Source organism: Nomascus leucogenys, chromosome 2, assembly GCF_006542625.1.
Source record: "Nomascus leucogenys isolate Asia chromosome 2, Asia_NLE_v1, whole genome shotgun sequence".
In the NCBI taxonomy this organism is placed as follows: domain Eukaryota; kingdom Metazoa; phylum Chordata; class Mammalia; order Primates; family Hylobatidae; genus Nomascus; species Nomascus leucogenys.
The window spans coordinates 72,868,949-72,885,316 of record NC_044382.1 but is presented as its reverse complement, the minus strand read 5'-3'; the positions used below and the strand labels follow the sequence as shown (position 1 = coordinate 72,885,316).

Genomic DNA, 16,368 nt, shown 5'->3' with positions numbered 1-16,368 from the left:
ATTGCTAGAACCGGGAAGGTGGAGGTTCCAGTGAACTGAGCTCGTGCCACTGCACTCCAGCCTGAGACAGAGCGAGACTCTGTCTCTTTAAAAAAAAAAAAAAAAAAGTGGTGGGTAGAAAAACTTTTTGGACATGACAGGACTTATGAGGCATCCTTTCTCAGGAATTTCCGGAAGGACACACCCCCGTGGAGTAAATAAGGAAATTTCTTTTTTTAAATGGGGAAATTCCCCATATAGCAAGTCTACAAAAGGCCTGGAGAATGAATCCAGACTGGATAGGAATGTAGAGGATCCAATGGGAAAAACAAAAATGCATGATAGGTATATGGCAGATATGATGGAATATCTGCAAAGAAATTAAGGATATGTACATAGAAAACTATGCAATCTATTTTTTAAAAAGCAATCATTTATTCCAGTAGGGCAAGCTGCACAAAAAATGAAATACTGTCCCAGCACTTTGGGAGGCCAAGGCAGGCGGATCACCTGAGGTCGGGAGTTCGAGACCAGCCTGGCCAACATGGTGAAATCCCATCTCTACTAAAAATACAAAAAATTAGCCAGGCATGGTGGTAGGCACCTGTAATCCCAGCTACTTGGGAGACTGAGGAGGGAGAATCGCTTGAACCCGGGAGGCAAAGGTTGCAGTGAGCTGAGATGATGCTAAGGCACTCCAGCCTAGGCAACAGAGTGAGACTCTGTCTCAAAAAAAAAGAAAAAAAAGAAAAGAAAAGAAAAGAAAAGAAAAGAAAAGAAATACTGTACATTACTTGGTTCTGAAGTACATAGACACTACATGGTTAAAAGGTAAACAATGATTACTAATTTAACAAAAAATTATGATTTAATTATACTGGGACAATGTTGATAAATTATGTTAGGTAAAAAACAAGAAATGAATATTTAAAAATGATAATTCAAGAAACTAGTGTAAAATTTTATTTTAAAATATGGTAATAAACACTAGAAGAATCAGCTACAGGTTTTAAAAGTGGTTGCATCTGAGAGAGAAACAGGGGTGTGGGGGAGAATAAGGATGAAGAGTAGTCATTTTTACTTTGAAAAATATTTTAAATTATAACACAAACAAGAGTTTCCAAATTTTGAAAGTACACTGCATTAATAAAAAAATTAATTGGGATATTTGTTTTAACTTATCAGAACACATGCCGTTTACATCCTTTAAATTTCCTTAATTTCTAATCAGAAAAAAAAAAAATCACCTCTATGCAGTTAGTTCAGTTCTCATATACACTCATCAACTTCAGTTTCTTCCCCACTCCAAGCATGCTGACATTTGCTACCCAAAAACACTTCTCAAGGGAAATAAGTTCCTGTTTATCCATTTATAACTTTCCCCTCAAAGTTCTAGTTCAAGGCCATTTTTTTTTTTAACATGAGTTTGAGTTTACTCAAAATACTGTAGAGTCTGAGAACTAATCAGCCTACACAGGGACTTTTTAAATACAGTTTCCTAAGTAGTCTTTAATCTTCTACAAACCAATTCATTCTGCATATAGTTTACAAGTAAATCAATTTAAAATACTGTTTTCATCATCTCTCCTTTGCGCAAGGACCTGATGATTCCCCTCTTCTAATGGGACTGCATTCAAACTCTTTTTTATATTTCTGAAGGCTCCCAGTCTGCCCTTATCTCATGTTCTTAGTCCTTAACTCCCCGAAGTGTACCTTCCACTTTTGTCAGGCAGATCTTTCTACCTCCTCTTCATAACATGCTGTTCTTACTTTTATCTCTTATAAATGCTCAGTCCCCAAAGTTGAACTTCCAAGTTGAACATCTTCACCTAACTTTTTACTTATACTAAGGTCAAGCTCAAGTTGCATGACTCTGGAAGCTGCCCCTTTGGCCTGCACTGACCCATCTCTTCTTGCTTGAATTCAGACAGCCACAAATGCTTGCTTCAAATGTAGTTTGTAGTTTCAAATCAATGTAGTTTCAAAACTGTGCTGGGTCACTATCATGGAGGTAGAGGTGTGGGGGTGGTCACTGTTTCATGCAATGCCAACCACAGAAAAGAAAAATAACTATTACTTGAACATTTAAAAAATTCAGATAATTAAACTTGAATTCCTTCCAAGTCAACCTTAAAAACTCACCATCTATCAGTCAATTAAACAAAAAAATTAGAACACTGACTTTTTCCCCACTGCAAAATTGGCCCCTCTTCCACAAAACACAACACATGGCTAATACAATGAGACTACTGTGAGTGACTGCTCCCTCAAGATGAGGCACAGAACGAGACACATTCAAGAAGGGATATGAGACTGCAAGGAAATAAAGGGTGTTTATATAGAAACAAACCTGGATCCACTCAAATTTACTTCTTTAAAGTCATTTTTAAACTTTGGTATTTTCACTATTTTTCCAAAAAATCACTTGCTACTCATACCTCACAAATAGTGGTTTTGCATCCCAACACTACAGGTAAGGCTGACTTTAAAGACAATCCAATCAGCTACTGCATATCCATTATTACATTAATGACTAAAGTTTTATCAAAATAATCATATTTGTACTTACTTGAAAGATACCTTTACTTTGGGTTTAAAATAGGGTGCATTCTGGTCTGCCAAAAAGACGATTAAGTCATTTCCTAAAGAAAACAAATATACGATATTAGAAAAATGTTTGTTGGTAAGATATCTAATCAGTGGTTACAAGAAGGTTTCTGGGCACTGTTCTCAACAAGAAAACTTTTATCCTACTACATTTATTCTGCCCTCTCAAGCATAGTCCCACTAGTCCAATGGAGATGCCTAACATTATAACACAAGTTCAATGTTCAAAGTAGCAGAGGAATAGAAAGGATGAACACGGGAAAAAGCAGCTGATCAAGAGAAACTGAAGCCAGTGGATTCTGCAAGAAGTCAGATTGGTTGATTTAAAAGAACCTTATAAAGAAGATGCCTTATAACTATACTACATGTTAAGACTTGTCTTCCCCGAATCTAGCAATGCTGTCCCTTGTAAGGCTGTTTGGTTCATTACACAGATGCATCACACCAAGGATGCAGGGACCCCCATTGTAGATATCTGACAAGGACATAATTAAGCATGTGAGCAGAAAATGCTGAATCCTCCAAGACCCTCCTCCTATGGCGCCATCCTCCAGAGGCTGACACATTCTTGGAGCTCAATTAGCACTCATTGAGACAGACTTTTGGAATTGTTTAATCAAACACAGGCCATCTTTAAAGTCAAGGCTACTCTCTGTATCCACTTTGGACAGAGCAGCAACAGGTTTGGCAGTACACTGCAAAATGAGGAGTCAAAAAGATTGGGAAAATATTCAGGGTCTGTAAGAGGCTCCTGCATCCAAGGGCTCCAAGAAGTCTGGTTCAGGATCCTGTCAGGCATGCTCTGAGTAGCTCTTCCTTCCTTCCTTCACAGCACTGATCTTTAAGCAGCACCTGCTTCTGTAGGTACTCAAGAACGCTAAGACCCCCTAATGCCCACTGTCAGCATCAAGATTTACAAAAAAGTTAGTTTAACGATGGTCAAAGCAAAGAATTACCAAGAACAAGTTAGCAAAGAAAGTAGACATTTGGAGCACTACGGTGATGACCAACGTGAGGAAGGAGTACACGAAAGAACAGGCAGCTCACGAGAGAAATTTCTGTAGTTGGAGACTGCTTTCCCAAGGAGGCATTGGGTTTATCAGTGGTCCCTGCAAAATGCTTGTGTGAGCTGTTTAGTGTTTAGGCCCTTGGAAGGGTACATTCGCTTCATAGAAAGCTGTGGCCTTGACAAAGAGAGGGGTGGGCGAATTAGGTAGGTGGGGAGGCAAGGAGAAGCTCCCTATGAGAAGAGATTGTCGAGTTGCACCTTTTCCTGTTCATCAATGGGGAAGGAAGACTGAAGCAAAATAGAAAGGAATGAGTGGGCCTTGGGAGCGAACGTTGAGGCAAGCTACAAAGATTCCTAGGAATCAGGAAGCACTTTGGAAGACAGGTGATTCCATGGGGAGGAGGGGGTAAGGTGACTGGGTGAAGGCCGCAGACTTCTTAGGAACAAAACTGGGGTGCTGTCAGGGCTTTTGGGGGTAGGTCAAACTGTAGGGTAGCAGGGTCAGAACCTGGGGTTGGAAAGGGTGGTGCAAAAGGACAAGCTGTCAAGAAAGCTAAAGGGAAGGCCCCAGGGCTGGGAGAGAAGGGCCAGGAAATGCAGAAGGACCGGCCATTGGGCAATGGGTTTGGGGAACACCGGGAGGGGCACACGGACAGCGAACAGAGGGAGGGCCCGGCAAGCACTGACTTTCCCGCAGCACGAAGAGGTCCGTCTGCTTGTCGGAGTTGAGGTCCCCGAAAGCCGCAAGGGTGCCCCAGGCCTCGGCCCCAAAGAGCTCGGCCGTGACGTTGTGCAGCGCCCGCGCTGGGACCGGCCCGACTCCCAGTAGTGCAAGCCCCGCGAGGAGCGGCGACAAGAGCGCCCAGGAGCTCGGCAGCCGGCCCGCCGCCGCCATGGCAGCCCCTCGGCCCCCGCCCGCCGGCCCAACGCCGCGCTTGACGGCAGCCGCAAAGCACCGCGTTACCGGCCGAGAGAGTGGCGCGCAGCCCTCGGACGCGTAAGAACCGCTGCCGGCTCCTTTTTCTCTCTCCCAGTAGGGCTGCCCTTCCGATGCTAAAAAGGCAGTGGAGCTAGGGTGAAAGCCGCCCTCACGCTCACTTCCGGCAGGCGCGCCTCCCGACAGTGTCGTGCGGGGGGGCGTGGCCCGGCATTGCTGACAGGCGGCCCCGGGGGCGGTGGCCAAGGCGGCGGCCGGAGCGCGATGGCGGGGGCGGCGGGGCTCACGGCAGAAGTGAGCTGGAAGGTCTTGGAGCGAAGAGCTCGGACCAAGCGCTCAGGTTTGGCTGGCTGGGGCGCCGCCCCCCTACCCGAGTACCTTGGGTGGTACTTCCCCTCAAGCGCCTTGGCGGGAGGCAGGTGGGGGCCCTGGGAATGAACCTGTGCCCCGAGTTCCCCCTTAGAAAGCAGGTGGCGGCCCTGGCCTTGTTTCTGATATCTTCCTCCACCTCTAAAAATTAGGTGGCAGAGCCAACTCCACTCTCTGTGTGCCCCCGACTCTATTCCGCTTGTGATCCCCACTCGGAAAGTAGGCAGCGGTCCGGACTTCCCTTAGAGTCTTGTAACTTAAAAATCAGGCGGCGGCACATTCCTGGGAAAGGGAATGTGTCCTCCCTGGGAGTGTTCTCTGCAAAAGTCAGATAGCTTAATCAGACCAAGTCAGATGTAACTACAATCTGGCTGCAGAAAGCCGGCGTCTGGGCTCCTTGCCTTATGTCTTATATCCCTTTTACATTTTCCACAGGTTTTAAGCAGTAGACCTGTCATCTGTCTAGCAGAAACTGAAGGAGACTGGGCCTCAGATCTTGAAGTGTATAGTTAGGGCTCAGAAGGAAAAGGGCTCCTTAAGTGGCCCCAGGTTGTGTGGTTTCCAAGCCCGAAAGCATAGAGGTCAGAAGGTGCCTTGCAGGCAGTTTTAACAGTTCCAAGTGTCCCGAACTGACTTGTTCAAATTGCAACGTCATGACTTGTGGCGTTATTAAACCTTCCCGTATTCCTGGCTGGCTGGATATAATCTTGAACAAAAGGCATGCACTTAAACAGGAAAGGTGAAAGGCAGAATGCAAGTTTTCAACTAAGGAGCTTCCCTTTTAAAGAATTGACGAACTATGTCATTATTGGGGGGCGGATGTGAAAGGGGTTAGCTAGGAAAATTAACTTTGCACTTGCATTGATATTAAGAAATTATTTTCGGACGGGCGCGGTGGCTCACGCCTGTAATCCCACCACTTTGGGAGGCCGAGGCGGGCGGATCACCTGAGGTCAGGAGTTGGAGACCAGCCTGGCCAACCTGGTAAAACCCCATCTCTACTAAAAATACAAAAATTATCTGGGCGTGGTGGTGGGCGCCTGTAACCCCGGCTACTCGGGAGTCTGAGGCAGGAGAATTGCTTGAACCTGGGAGGCAGAGGCTGCAGTGAGTGGAGGTCGCATCGCTGCACTCCAGCCTGGGCGACAGAGCGAGACTCCGTCTCAAAAAAAAAAAAAAAAAAAATCATTTTCTCAGCTAATATGTCCTCCTTACGTTTTGGGCTTTTCCTATTTATGAAGTTCTTAGATGTCTGTTGTGCACACTGACTTTTTTTTTTGGAGAAAGTAAATCTAATTTCTGAAAATCTAATTTCAGAAATCATACATCCAACACTGTGTTTTTTATACCTTACAAAAAGTTCAGTTTTATGTATTAGGGTTATAGTAAATTTAGTAAATATAGTAAATTAGGGTTATAGTAAAATTACCATCTATGAAGTATGAGATAATTTTTTCAAAAAGTAGTCCTTAGTACTACTAAGAATCAATAAAGTGAGTTGGAATAGTCACATGTATTTGTTTCACACTTTTTCTTAAATTGTTTTTGTGTGATATAGAAATACTGAGTTGGCTACTTACTATGTGGCTATCTGGATGTAAAAAGTGTTATTGGATTGGTTATGTCTGAACAAAGAGAGTAACTGGAGTTTTCTTACAGGGACCTGAGTACTGCCCCCAACATGTATTTTTGCAATATTTCTGTTTTCCTTTCATAAGCTCATAGTTTATTTTCTTCGTCAGTCTTTGTTTCCTCTGAAATGCATGTCACAACAGTAAGCTTTGAAAACCTTACTTCTCTTTTCTTAGCTGAGAAAAAAAATTCTAGTGTTAACTGTTGTTGAGTGCAGTTATTTAAATCCGCTTTTATGTGCAAAGTGCATAGTATCAATGTTGAATGTTCCTGTATGTTTACATCATAGTAGTAAAAAGAGATACCACTTGAAGTCATTCCTCCAAATTAATAAATTTGAGGTTTCAGATTCTTGTAAGTATATGAAATACAGAGAATAAAGTTAATAACTCGAGGTAATAACTTCCTGTGTCATTAAAAGCAATCAACTTGATTCTGTTTGTTACTTTTAGAAGAATATATAAATGGAGCTTTGTTAGAAACTTGACTAACCTGACTCGAGTATAGAGTCCTCCCCACAGAGTTCTGAGCATTGTTACATAGTAGCATAATTACTTCACTGCACAATAGAGGATACTACTTTTATGTAATGTTTAATAAGTGGATATTATATAGTTTCTGCCTCATCCATATGAGCAAGTGTAATTTATCAAAGCAAAGAAAATCACATTTTCAAGTCATAAAAGAGAAAATAAAATTATAATGATCCTCAGTTACTGCCTTTGTTGCGTACTGCATCATGTTAATAACTGCTCACACTGCTTTCAATTAATTTAACACTGATTGCTTCTAACCTTTACTAAACAGTTTTAAAATTGCTATAGCTTAGCCTGCGACGCTTATGATTAGAGCCAACAATTTGAAATGGCCTGCTCACCTGATGCAGTCGTCTCTCCGTCTTCCGTTTTCTTAAGGTCTGGTAAGTGTTGTAGACCCCAAAAGGGTCACTTGGTAATTTTAAATACGTTTGTTTCTGAAGGTTGATTTCATTGTAAAATATCATTATGTCTTTATTTCTTCTTTGGTGGGCCCAGGCCTGAGTGTTTGGTTTAACTTTGGTTTAACTTTGCATTGTGTTTTGAATGTGGCCTATTGTGTTCTTCTTATGTGGGATGTGAAAAGGACAGAGAGTGGAGTGCCTGCCCTGATATTTGCAAGCTGTTTGAGCAGAGGCAGTTTCTTAGTGTCTGGGAGCCCCCATTGTCAAATCTGCACATAGCATATTTCTTAAATGATTTTTGTCTTCTTGCCACAATGGAAGTAACTTTTACAAATTAGGAATTTTTGGTCAACATCCCACTTATCTATTCTTCATCAGCTTACTGTGAAGCAGGTTATTAATATATACGTTTTCACAGACAGGAAGCGACTTGCCCCAGGGAATATTTTAAGGACGTGCTTTGTCCTTTATCCTGTGGCATCCTGGTGTAAGGGCTGGAACGGATGTTGGCACAATGGCTCTTTGACCGTTGTGTTGGCACCCCTTTGAGAGCTGGATGAAAGCTATGGAATTGCTCTTCAGACGTGTGCACAGGATTTTGAAAACAATTTCTGGGTGATTCATGGACCTAGACATGATTACCTATGCAATCCCATTAGCAACCAGGCCTTTGAATGTATTCAGTCTCACTTCATGGAACAAGACACACATTTTGTTAGGTGGCCACATAGCTGAAATGAAAACTGAAGCATTTACAGCCCTTTTCTGTAGTTGTGGCCTAACTTGGGCCATTTAAAACCTATTATGTACTAGAAAACTCGGAGAAGCCTGCTGGTAAGAGGCTACTTTTTCTATAATGCCTCTTAAGCAGAATATTTCAAGCCTCAGGACTCATGAACAGGCATATGTGAGATGAGCACCCCCAAACACAGTGAAAACTCCTTGGCTTCACCATAGCTTTTCAGAAGTGCTTCTCCCTCTTCATTCATTTTCATTTATATTTCAAGTCCTGTTCTGGCAAGATAGAGGAGGAAAATCTTAAAGAAAATAAATAAGAAATAGCTTAAGGAAGAATCAAACAGGAGAAAACAAAAACTCTTTAAGGAACTAAAATGATTTCTATCTCTAGGTGTCATCTGCTAAATGACAAAATATTATATGTAACAATGCCAATTGATTTCTGATTTTATCTTTGAACTAAAAGAACAGGAGGACATGTATCTCTAGACTCTGTTTTCTTTTCTTATAAGCACCGAGCTCTGTTTTCCATCTTGGCTTTCCTATTAAGAAGGAAAGTAGTTTTAAGCACTAGCAGAGTCATTCAGTAGTAATGGGGAAATAGAATGTTTAAAGATAGCTTTTATGCATCAACAGTCCTGAAAATTTCTAAATCCAAGAACTGTGCTTTAACATTACATAGAGTGTTTGAAGGCAGATACAAGACGCTTTTCCTGTACTGTATCATCAAATTGAAATAGAATGCACCAAGAAACAGACTAGAAAAATATCAAACTTTAGTGTTATAATCCGTTTTGAAGAATGATTCTTTATACATTACTTTCAATGTTGACACTTTTTTTGGGAGTTCATCTAACCAAAACTTAGTAATATAAAGACACACTTAAAATTTGTATCTGTTAAAATAATAAGTACCATTCCTGCTGGTGTTAGGCTTAACTTTGCATTGTGTTTTGAATGTGGCCTGTCGTGTTTGCATTTATAATTTCTTACTTATTTAGAAATACTCCATTTATATTGGAAATGATTTGCTTTCCCCTATTGTAGTTCTTTGGACATTATCTTTATAGGCATACATTTTATTGTGCGATTTCATTTGACAATTATTTTAAAGCACATCCTTGCTTCACAGCTGAGCTTTTCATTGGTACTTTGGCCAGAAACTATCCAGTATTCCCAAAAGTGAAAGCCAGTAGTATCTTGATTTTGAAAAATTTATTTTCAATGTACCTGCATTGTTTTATGTATTTTAACCCTTGTTATTCCTTCTGGATATGTTTCTGCTTTTTTTTTTTCTTTGTTTCTCCTCTTTATGGAATTTAGTGTGAATCCTATATTTCTGTGTGTGCATACTTGAGTTGTGCTCTCACTACTAATGTACTAGTATTTGCTGTGGTTGGAAGAAATTTGTTTTGACTGCTAAAACTGAAAGAGGGATCTAGATATTCAGGTTTTTCTTTAAAGACCCTTGGAGTCAAATGTACAAAACCAAGAATTTATAAAGAAATTCAACAGCCAAAATAAATTAAATAATTATTAGAGAAGGAATGTAGCATTCAATACCTTGGATTGCTTCCATTTCTCATGTGGCCACTACAGTTATATTAAGTTAGCATAGTTGGTCAGCTGTAGCAATCACCTTGGCAATACAGTTCAATTACTTGGAATAATGGTTATAGCATATTGTGATGAGGTAGGAAATGGCTTGGCATTTTTGCTTTTATTCTTAAATGACAAAGATAATTTAAGCGATTATTCCTTTTTATAATGGCTCATGAGCTTATCTACCTTGGCTACCTAAGTTTATTAGCCAGCTGATAAGTGAGCTTCAACATAGGACTTTTCATTTACTTGTTTCTCTTTATGTTCTTTGATTAACTTTCTTTTGTTAATTTAATTTGATGGGCAAATCAGTACCTGTTAAAATTTTATTGTATATTCTGGGCGAAACAAAACTTTCAATTGTATATGCCTGATTTTTTTTTTTAAGGAATTTATATAGCAGCCTTGTTTTCAGTTAACTAATTAACCGTCACCTAATCAAAAAGATTCTTGTGATTGGAAGAGAACATAAGCCTGAGTCTCCTGAACTCTTGTGGGTTGTGGCCTCCTTTAGGAGCCTAATGAAAGGGTGTACATTTGGTGTTCACCTACACCTGGGTCTGATTCAGGCTCTGTTGTTTACTACCCATTTGATCCTGAGGAAGCTATATTTTTTTGAGATTCAGCTTCTTGCTTTGTAAAAATGATGTTAATAAAACCTTCCTGGAGAGATTATTGTGAAGATCAAACAAGATGTTATATGCAAAACACCTGATATTTAGTAACTGCTCAATAAATTTTAGTTATCTTTCCTAAAAATATGTGTCTTTTACAATATTGCTGATGTGTATTAAAGACTAATGACTTATATACAACAAATATGGTTTCTTATCTCTCTCTCATTTTGGTATCTACCCTCAAAATAGCCATTTTAAGAAAATCTGTCATGCTTAAATACAACTAGCTTGAATCAGATTACTCAGGATTTAATATTAATAGAGTTGTGCTATTTAATATGGTCCATTCCATTTTGTAAATTTAGCTTTTATTTTACTCTATGTCCATCTTATTTTTGTCAGTAATCACTGTAACTCTAAAGAAACTGTTTCTGATAGTTTCCATGGAAACTCCTATTAGATTGCAGGTAGAAGTTGTTATTTTATGTATACTTAAAAGATATTTTTGTCTCAGATATGCACTGGGCTCCCTTCATATAGCATGGAATTCTCAGAAGCACTCCTTAATCGTATCCTACTTGGACCTCTGACCTCTTACTAGGACCTGCCCTGTAATCTTACAAGATTTAGGAAACAGAGGCCATATCATATGACGTAACCCCCTTGGCATGAATCTCATTGACCCTCAGGCTGTGTCATTATGCTCAGCAAAAATGTTGCTTCACATTTCATAAGTGAAGTGGTTTCATGAAGAGCACAACAGCTTGTCACTGCTTTAGATTATCACCAATACTCACCTTGTGCATTCTAAAAGCTATTTTCCTTGTGTTGTTTTATCTTCAGTCTTTTGTGAAATGAGAGAAAGAGTAAGAGGAACTCCCTAGAATTCCTGATTCTGATCCAGGTACCTACGCACATTTCCAAATGGGTATATGATGGGCATTTCAAATGTAACCGGAACAAAACAGAACTCTTATTTTCTACTCTTATTCTTATCCCAATCATGTTCCTCCTTAAATATACTTCATTTCATTAAACTAAACCATTATTCTTCCAGCTACTCAAGCTAAAAATACAGAGGTTATTCCTGTCTTTCCTTCAACCTTTTTATTCAGTTAATCTGTAAAACCTTTCTACTCTACCTCTAAAACACATACCAAATCTGTTTTTCTCCAGCTGTACTCCTACCTCCCTAGTCCAAGCCACTTTTATCTCTGGTCTACACTATGGAAATAGCCTGATTTCCTGTCTCCTCATTCTTATCTCACTATAGTCTGTTCTCTGCCCAGCAGTGAGCTGGGTCTTTAAGAAATGTAAGTCAGCTCATATCACTTTCCTGCTTAAAGCCCTCCCATTGTATCTGTCATTACTTAGCATAAAATCTACATTCCCAGGCGCACGCCTATAATCCCAGCACTGTGGGAGGCCAGGGTGGGTGGGTTACCTGAGGTCAGAAGTTCGAGATCAGCCTGGCCAACATGGTGAATCCCTGTCTCTAGTAATAATACAAAAAATTAGCCAGGTATAGTGGCATGCACCTGTAATCTCAGCCTCAGGAAGCTGAGGCAGAAGAATCGCTTGAACCCAGGAGGTGGAGGTTGCAGTGAGCTGAGATCGTGCCATTGCACCCCAGCTGGGCAACAAGATCGAAACTGTGTCTCAAACAATAAAATGAATAAATAAAAATAAATTCTACATTCCCTTCCTTTGAATGACGAAGTCCCAGGTGACCTGGCTTTTGCCTGCCCCTCTGACCTCCTCACAGAATTCTCCTCTTCTTCTCCACTGCTATCTTTGGGTCCATAAGATACAATCTAATTTGCACTTTAGGCTTCTGTACTATAGCTTTTTAGGCTCTCTGTAATAGCTATTTTATCTGCCTGGGAAGCTCTCTATACTGCTGTTTGGGTAGCTTGTTCCTTCTGGTTGAGTTTTAGGTTCTCATCTTAAATGTAGCCTCCTTAGAAAGGCTTTTTCTGCCTACCCAATCTAAGTAGCCCCCAGACACATCACTCTTAATTTTAATTCTCTGTAGTGTCCTTATTATTAGGTATTTTTTTCTCCCTTCTTAGTTTTCCTGTTCATCTTCATCCACTAGAATATAAGCTATATAAAAGCAGAGACCTACTTGTTTTGTTCACAGCTGTATCCCTAGAGTCCAGAAGAGTGCCTGGAACATAAAAAATGTTCAGTAAATCATATAATATCTATCACACTGGAGACTATCCTGCTTCTTTTGAGAGACAGTGTCATAATGTGGTTATTATATAGATGTTAGACTCATACAACTAGGCTCAAATACTAGTATTGATACTTACAAACTGTGTGAACTCAATAGCAAAGACATGGAATCAACCTAGGTGCCCAATAACAGTGGGTTGGATAAAGAAAATGTGGTACATATACACCAGGGAATAATTCACAGCTGTGGAAAGAATTGAATCATGTCCTTTGCAGCAACATGAATACAGCTGGAGGCCATTGTCCTAAGTGAATTAACACAAGAACAGAAAACCGAATACTACTGCATGTTCTCCTAAGTGGGAGCTAAACATTGGGTACTCATGGACATAAACATGGCAACAGTAGAAATTGGGGACTGCTAGAGGGGAGAGTGAGGGAGAGGGGCAGAGGTTGAAAAACTGTTGGGTTCTTTATTCACTGCCTGAATGATGCGATCATTCACACCCCAAACCTCAGTATCATGTAATATACCCAGGTAACAAACTTGCACATGTACCCCTAAATCTAAAACAAAATTTGAAATTATTAGAAATAAACGAAATATTTTTCCCCCTAAAACCAAACAAATTGTGTCAAATATTTTGCACTTAATTTTCCATACTATGGAATGGAGATAATAGTATATCCCTCATAAGTTCTTTTGTGAAGATTAAGTAATGTCTAGGAAGTACCTAGTGGTAGTAGTAAGTACTAATGATAATAATGATTTTTCATGCCATAATGACAGCAGTGACAACTTTTTAAGCAGCTAATCTTTATTGAGTACTTAATGTGTTACAAGTAGTGCTTTACATTTAAATCTCACAGAAATCCTCTTGCCTAGACCAGCTTGGTCGGGGAGACCCTAACCCAGCAGCGCTAGAGGAATTAAAGATACACACACAGAAATACAGAGGTGTGAAGTGGGAAATAAGGGGTCTCACAGGCTTCTGAGCTGAAAGCCTCTAACAGAGATTTACCGACGTATTTATTAACAGCAAGCCAGTCATTAGCATTGTTTCCATAGATATTAAATTAACTAAAAGTATCCCTTATGAGAAACAAGGGATGGGCCAAATTAAAGGAATAGGTTGGGCTAGTTAACTGCAGCAGGAGCATGTCCTTAAGGCACAGATCACTCATGCTATTGTTTGTGGCTTAAGAATGCCTTTAAGAGGTTTTCCGCCCTGGGCGGGCCAGGTGTTCCTTGCCCTCATTCCTTAAACCCACAATCTTCCAGCGTGGGCGTTATGGCCATCATGAACATATCACAGTGCTGCAGAGATTTTGTTTATGGCCAGTTTTGGGGCTAATTTATGGCCAGATTTTGGGGGCCTGTTCCCAACATCCTCTTTTGTAGGTGTTATTACTATCCCCTTTTGAAAAACTCAAAGCACAGGGAAATAAAGTAACTTACATAAAGTCACCCAAACTCTGGCAGACCCTATTCTCCTAGCCACTGCTGCCTGCCTTCTCTTCTTCATCTGTAGTGCCTAGTACTCCATAAATAAACAACAATGGTTACTATTGATGTCTTCTTGATGTTTACTGTTCTTCTTTCATTCATTGCTAATTAACTGATGTTTATTGGACCTCTCTGATGTAGGAAGTTTCTAATAAATAATACTGGTTGAGAGAGCTAATAGCCTGATGGAATTTATGCAGAGCTCAAGGTGACCAGTGCTTTTGTATACATTCACTCTGTCTCTCTCCTGGACTCCTCCAGTTGTTTCCTACTAAACTTTGCTACTAGAGCCATCACCTCTCCTTGTACTATCTTCCTAGTCAATGCACACTATTGTTGCCTGGATGATTTTTCTAAAATGAACTAACCCTTAAGTGGTTGCTTAACACCACTCATCAGCTCTCTATCTCCTGCAGGGTTGAAGTAGGGACTTCAAGGAAAGCCTCTCTGGAAGTGATATTTAACTCCTAGAAATAGGAGTCAGTGGAGAAGTTGGGGTAAGGAGGACTCTAGGCTGAGGATCCTGGGGCTAGATAGAGCTGGGTATTTAAAGCGTACTGAAAAGGCCATTATGGGTAAAGCATTGTGAATGACAGGAATGGGTGAGAGGAAGGGCTGAGATGGGCAAGGCCTTGGGAGCCTTGAAGATGTTTGAATTTTATTATAAATGGAAGGGAACGTGAAAATTTGAAGCAGTGGAGTTGTAAGGCTGGATTAGTATTTTACGATGATTGTCTGTTATGTAAAAATAGACTGGAAGGTGACAAAAAGGCAGGGAACAACCTCATGGCAGAAGCTGTGTGTCATATAGCTCTATGTTTAACACCTGGCACCATGCTGGGTGCATGGGGACACTCAATCTATGTTTGATAGTGAATGGCTGTGAAGGCACAGATATTGAGTATATCATCATTCTGGATTCAGAAGATGTGGCCACCTTGATTATGCATTAGAATCTACATATCTCTGACTCAATAAACTCACTTTTGAAAGAATATTCCTGTGGCCCATTTCCTGTTAAACAGAGAATAAACTAACTTTAGAAAGTGAGTTTATTGAGTCAGGTATAAATGGTAGGTAGGTTCTAATGCATAATTAATTAAGGTGCATATATACAAATATAAAATGTATATGTGTGACAAGTTCAGGAGATCGAGACCATCCTGGCTAACACGGTGAAACCCCCTCTCTATTAAAAATACAAAAAAATTAGCCTGGCATGGTGGCGGATGCCTGAAGTCCCGCTACTTGCGAGGCTGAGGCAGGAGAGTGGCGTGAACCCGGGAGGCAGAGCTTGCATTGAGCTGAGATTGCACCACTGCACTCCAGCCTAGGTGACAGAGAGAGACTCCATCTCAAAAAATAAAAAGTATATGTGCAAAATACATGTGTGTGTATATATAGTAAAATCTTAGATACAGTTAGTTTTATATCATTATGCTATTCTGTTTTCACATTTTAAAATGGCATATTGATCCTTCTATTCTGAGGAATAGTCTGCAAAGCTACACAAGGTCCTTGATTCTTTGCTTGATTCAGGCAGAAGGATGCATTTAGACAATTAATTTACCTCTGACAAGATAATGGACTTTTAGAAAATATATGCAATTAGGACATACCTTTTATGGTTTTGGGACACATCTATTTTCAAATCCCTGATTAGAAAACAACTGCCCATTGCAGTGGCTCATGCCTGTAATCCTAGCACTTCAAAAGGCCAAGGCAGGCAGACTGCTTGAGCCCAGTTTGAGACTAGCCTGTGCAACATGATGAAACCATCTCTACAAAAAATACAAAAATTAGGCCAGGTGCGGTGGCTCACGCCTGTAATCCCAGCACTTTGGGAGGCCGAGATGGGCGGATCATGAGATCAGGCAATTGAGACCATCCTAGCTAACACAGTGAAACCCCGTCTCTACTAAAAATACAAAAAAGTTAGCCAGGCGTGGTGGTGGGCACCTGTAATCCCAGCTACTCGGGAGGCCGAGGCAGGAGAATGGCGTGAACCTGGGAGGCGGAGCTTGCAGTGAGCCGAGATCATGCCACTGCACTCCAGCCTGGGCGACAGGGCAAGACTCCGCCTCAAAAAAAACCCAAAAATTAGCCAGGTGATGTGATGCCTGGAATGGCTGGTTGGAGGTTGTGGCAGGAGGGATAGCTTGAGCCCGAAAAGTTGAGACTGCAATGAGATCGCACCACTGCACTCCAGCCTTGGTGACAGAGTGAGAGCCTGTCTCAAAAATAAATAAA

General features: G+C 40.7%; 2 protein-coding genes across 7 annotated transcripts in view; one reads left to right on the top strand and one right to left on the bottom strand.

The window, feature by feature from the left end:
* Positions 1-4,638, bottom strand: part of ITFG1 (integrin alpha FG-GAP repeat containing 1) — a 303,068-nt gene extending 298,430 nt beyond the window's left edge. Inside the window, exons 1-2 of the mRNA XM_003280410.3 lie at positions 4,283-4,638; positions 2,549-2,621 (exon numbers count right to left, since the gene is read on the bottom strand). Of these exons, the coding sequence (XP_003280458.2) occupies positions 2,549-2,621; positions 4,283-4,490 (281 nt within the window). The 5' untranslated portion in view covers positions 4,491-4,638. The remainder of the gene's footprint in view (positions 1-2,548; positions 2,622-4,282) is intronic.
* A 36-nt stretch (positions 4,639-4,674) lies between these two features.
* The window catches only part of PHKB (phosphorylase kinase regulatory subunit beta), a 244,416-nt gene continuing 232,722 nt past the window's right edge, over positions 4,675-16,368 (top strand). For 2 of the 6 annotated variants that reach the window (XM_030797534.1, XM_030797553.1), the window contains exon 1: positions 4,788-4,872. In XM_030797534.1, coding sequence (XP_030653394.1) covers positions 4,797-4,872 — 76 coding nt within the window. In that variant the 5' untranslated portion in view covers positions 4,788-4,796. Of the gene's footprint in view, positions 4,873-6,454; positions 7,453-16,368 lie in introns of those variants that run through there. The other 4 variants (XM_030797521.1, XM_030797513.1, XM_030797503.1 and 1 more) reach the window with 4 other exon arrangements.